A 3,173-nucleotide genomic window follows, 5' to 3' on the forward strand; every position below is an offset into this window, starting at 1 on the left:
ACGAGCGGTCGGAGGCCATCAGGAGATGGATCGAGTTTGGGTAGAATGGGGGCGATTCGGCACGGATCGGGGCTTTGAACCGATTCTCGCTGAATAGAGGGTCGCCGAGAGGGATGAGGCAACCGGCTGCCCGGTAGTACCCAGGGAAGTCGACATCTTCGCTTATTCCTTCGGCCTCCGTGATGATGGGCCGATAGTCTTCGTCGTCGAGGACGCGTCCGGTGAGTGGGTGCGGTGTGCTCGGGAATTGTATAGAGCCGGCGTGTAGCGTGTTCGACGAGGTGTCGGGGTTCGTAGCAGGGCGGGGCTGCGGAGCATAGATCTTCGCCGGCGAAGGGGAAATCGGGTCCGGAAGGCGAGTCCAGCCGCCCTCCTCTCTGCCAAACCGAAGAATTTCTGTGAGTTCAGCGTCAGAGAGGGGGGTACGAGTAGTGTACATCATATTGTCCTTGAGTCCTATATCGAGCGGTCTGTTGACTGTCGCGTTGGAGCCGGGTGTGGGCCGTTGCGAGAGAGTCGTCGAGGGCGAAGAATCCAGTGGAGAAGTCGTTTCTTGAGGCGGAGACGGGTACGCATCGAGCGCGAGGGTCGTCGTCGGAACCTTGGATTGCGCATGAGACATAGGGGGCGGATTCGAGTGAGGCGTGCAGTTTGATAGACTAGCGAAGGGTAAGCGAGTGTTTCTGGTGACTTGGGTGTCCAGACACGCACCTAAGCTTTTATGCTCGTCGCGAGAGCCTGGACCGATGGTTCCGTGCGTGAGTCGTATGGGTTGCCGAAGAAGGCCGTAGGATTGCATAGCGAGCCTGACGAGCGATGGTTCCACAGTCTTGCCGTCGAGTGGGGCCGTCCTTCCTCGTTGAGAGTCAAAGCCTGCCTGGATTGCGCCTGGGTAAGCCTTGCCTCGCGCCGACTGGTTCTGTTGGCATGGAGCGAACTCACCGATCGTCCTGCGCAGCGCCCTGGTTCGGGAGTCGAAGAGGGTATCTTGCCATTGGGAGTCGTCCGCGGTATTGTCTGGGTGGTGCGCGAGGTTTCGCGATGTCGATGCCTCGTCTCCGTTTAGTCGTGTCGCGAACGGACGGCTTCCAATCTCGGCAGAGCGGTACCGAACAGGCTGCAGGAAAGGGACGCCGCTCGGATTAGCCTGCAGAGAACATGAGATGGGGTACCGGGTATACCTCGTCGTCATGCCCTTCGTGCTTCTGATATCCTCGCTAGGCTCGTCTGGTGGTAACCCCGTGTCCCGCTCGCAAGGGGAGTGCGGCATCTGGTCGGAGCGTCGAAAGGACGGCGGCCATCTGCGGGGATCTTCGGGAGGTACATCCTGTAGCCGATCCGGTGTGTTTGTTCCGCTACCGTCGGCTGAAGAGTCGTCGTGTTCGTTAGCGTAGGGAGAGGGCGCGACAATGATGTACAATACCGCGTTCGATCCGTCAGGCGGGTGTACTTCTTCTCGAAACAGAGCGGCTGCGTTGAGGTGTTCGATGAGTCGTCCGGGGTCTTGAGTCGAGCGTACGAGGTTCGGGGTTTCTACCCATCGGTCTCGCTGCGAGCGGCTCCGAATTTTTGCCCGGCACGTACCTAACGACTGAATCTTCAAGGAGACATCGTAAATCACCGATGTCCTCGAAGATTCTGCAATGGTACGTACCGGTGAAGATCGTCCGCGCTCGCAAAGCCTAGACCTAGGCGTAGCGGGCGTCTCTTCGGTTCGCGAGTCGGGGTAGCGTTCATGGTCGGCTTCGACTGGTGGGAGCTCGCTGGTGTCGCTGGTGGTGGTGGGTATCGTCGGTTCGAGAATCGAGGTGACCGCTGGCGGCGGTCTGCCAGCTATTGTGCTAGGGAGCAATGGACGCGCCGGGTGCCTAGAGGTGTTTGAGTCGGATAGGGTTTGAGTGCTGCCGGTGTACTCACCGGCATCGTCGAGTTCGACGATTCTGCCGCGGTGAGCATGGTGGAGGTCGAGAGGGGAAGACGAGCAATGGAGCGGATCGTTGTTGTCAGATGGGCTGGGTGTTTGAAGGCGTTCGCGTGAGTCGATCCTGCCGGATGAGGCTTCAGGAGGTAAGTCGAGGTCGTGCCGGTGATCTATATCGGTGGGTTCTTGATGGAGTCGGGCCAAATCCGGCGAGGGCGTGTGTTCGGGAGCCGTTCGAGGGTGCGCCAAGGTGACGAGGACCCGCGTCCGCCTATTGTCTGAGGTGGTGAGCGTTACTTCGAAGGAGCCGTACGTACCTAGTAGCCTGCGCATCCCCGTTGGGAGATGGGCGATCGAGTCTTCGAGGGGCGTCCATTCCCCGCCGCGCAGTGGTCGAGTGAAGAGGCGGGCGCGATAAGGATCTCCTAGACTGAGAAGGAATTGCTGATGGTCAGTAACGGCGGCGAGATCCGGGGAATCCGAATGGGCATGAGGCGTACCTTGACCCGGCCGGATGGCCGCGTCAATATACGCCTGAACGCGTTGGCATTCGTCGTAATCGAGGTCCGTAGAGTCGCCTCTTGACTGGGCGCGGGCGAGTTGCGAGTTTGAAGGAGCGGCAATGTCGTCCAAAAGATCGTCGGTGTTGGTGGTCGGGCGTCGGGGTGGCGGTGTTGCTGAGAGATAAGATCGAGTGTCGCATTCCTCCATGACCGGTAGTCGCGTGGCAAGCACGTGAGGCGCGTCTTGCGGCGGCTTCTCACGCCACCGGTGACGTTCCGGCCCGGCGCGTTCGCGATTTTCGCTAAGTCCGTTGTCCGTAGTAAGGCCCATGGTCTGTGAAATATTAGTGTTGTCGTCCGAGTCCGTACTGACCTTGAGTTCGAGTTGCACATTGTGTTCCGGGTAGTTGAATATGAGGTAGGTGCCGTCCCGTTCGATAATATCGACCGAATTTGAGGATGTCCAAGGTCGCCCTAGCAAAAGAGGGAAGTCAATAGAATCCGATACCCATAATTGGGCGATCGTCCTTGCTCTTCCGCAGTCGATAGGTACTTCTCCAACCAGGCCAATTAGTCGTCCTGTTCCGCCATTGACATCTTTTACCGGGAAGGTAACAGATCTGTCGAGAGGTCGTTTGATGTATTGTTCCCAGATGGTCTTGTGCACGATGTTGATCATAGAGCCGGTGTCGATGACCGCAGGTATAGTGTTGCCATTAATTTCAGCATTGATCTTGATGAGACTCTGG

At 58.3% G+C, this 3,173-nt stretch overlaps 1 protein-coding gene across 1 annotated transcript; it reads right to left on the minus strand.

Moving 5' to 3' along the window:
* Window positions 1-63: 63 nt before the first annotated feature.
* Window positions 64-3,103, minus strand: PUNSTDRAFT_139642 (uncharacterized protein; the record flags this gene model as incomplete). Its single annotated transcript, XM_007389367.1, has 1 exon — window positions 64-3,103. A coding segment is annotated over one exon (3,040 nt), but the record flags the coding sequence as incomplete, so codon positions are not given.
* Between the last annotated feature and the right edge of the window lie 70 nt (window positions 3,104-3,173).

This window comes from Punctularia strigosozonata, assembly GCF_000264995.1.
Source record: "Punctularia strigosozonata HHB-11173 SS5 unplaced genomic scaffold PUNSTscaffold_87, whole genome shotgun sequence".
In the NCBI taxonomy this organism is placed as follows: Eukaryota; Fungi; Basidiomycota; class Agaricomycetes; order Corticiales; family Punctulariaceae; genus Punctularia; species Punctularia strigosozonata.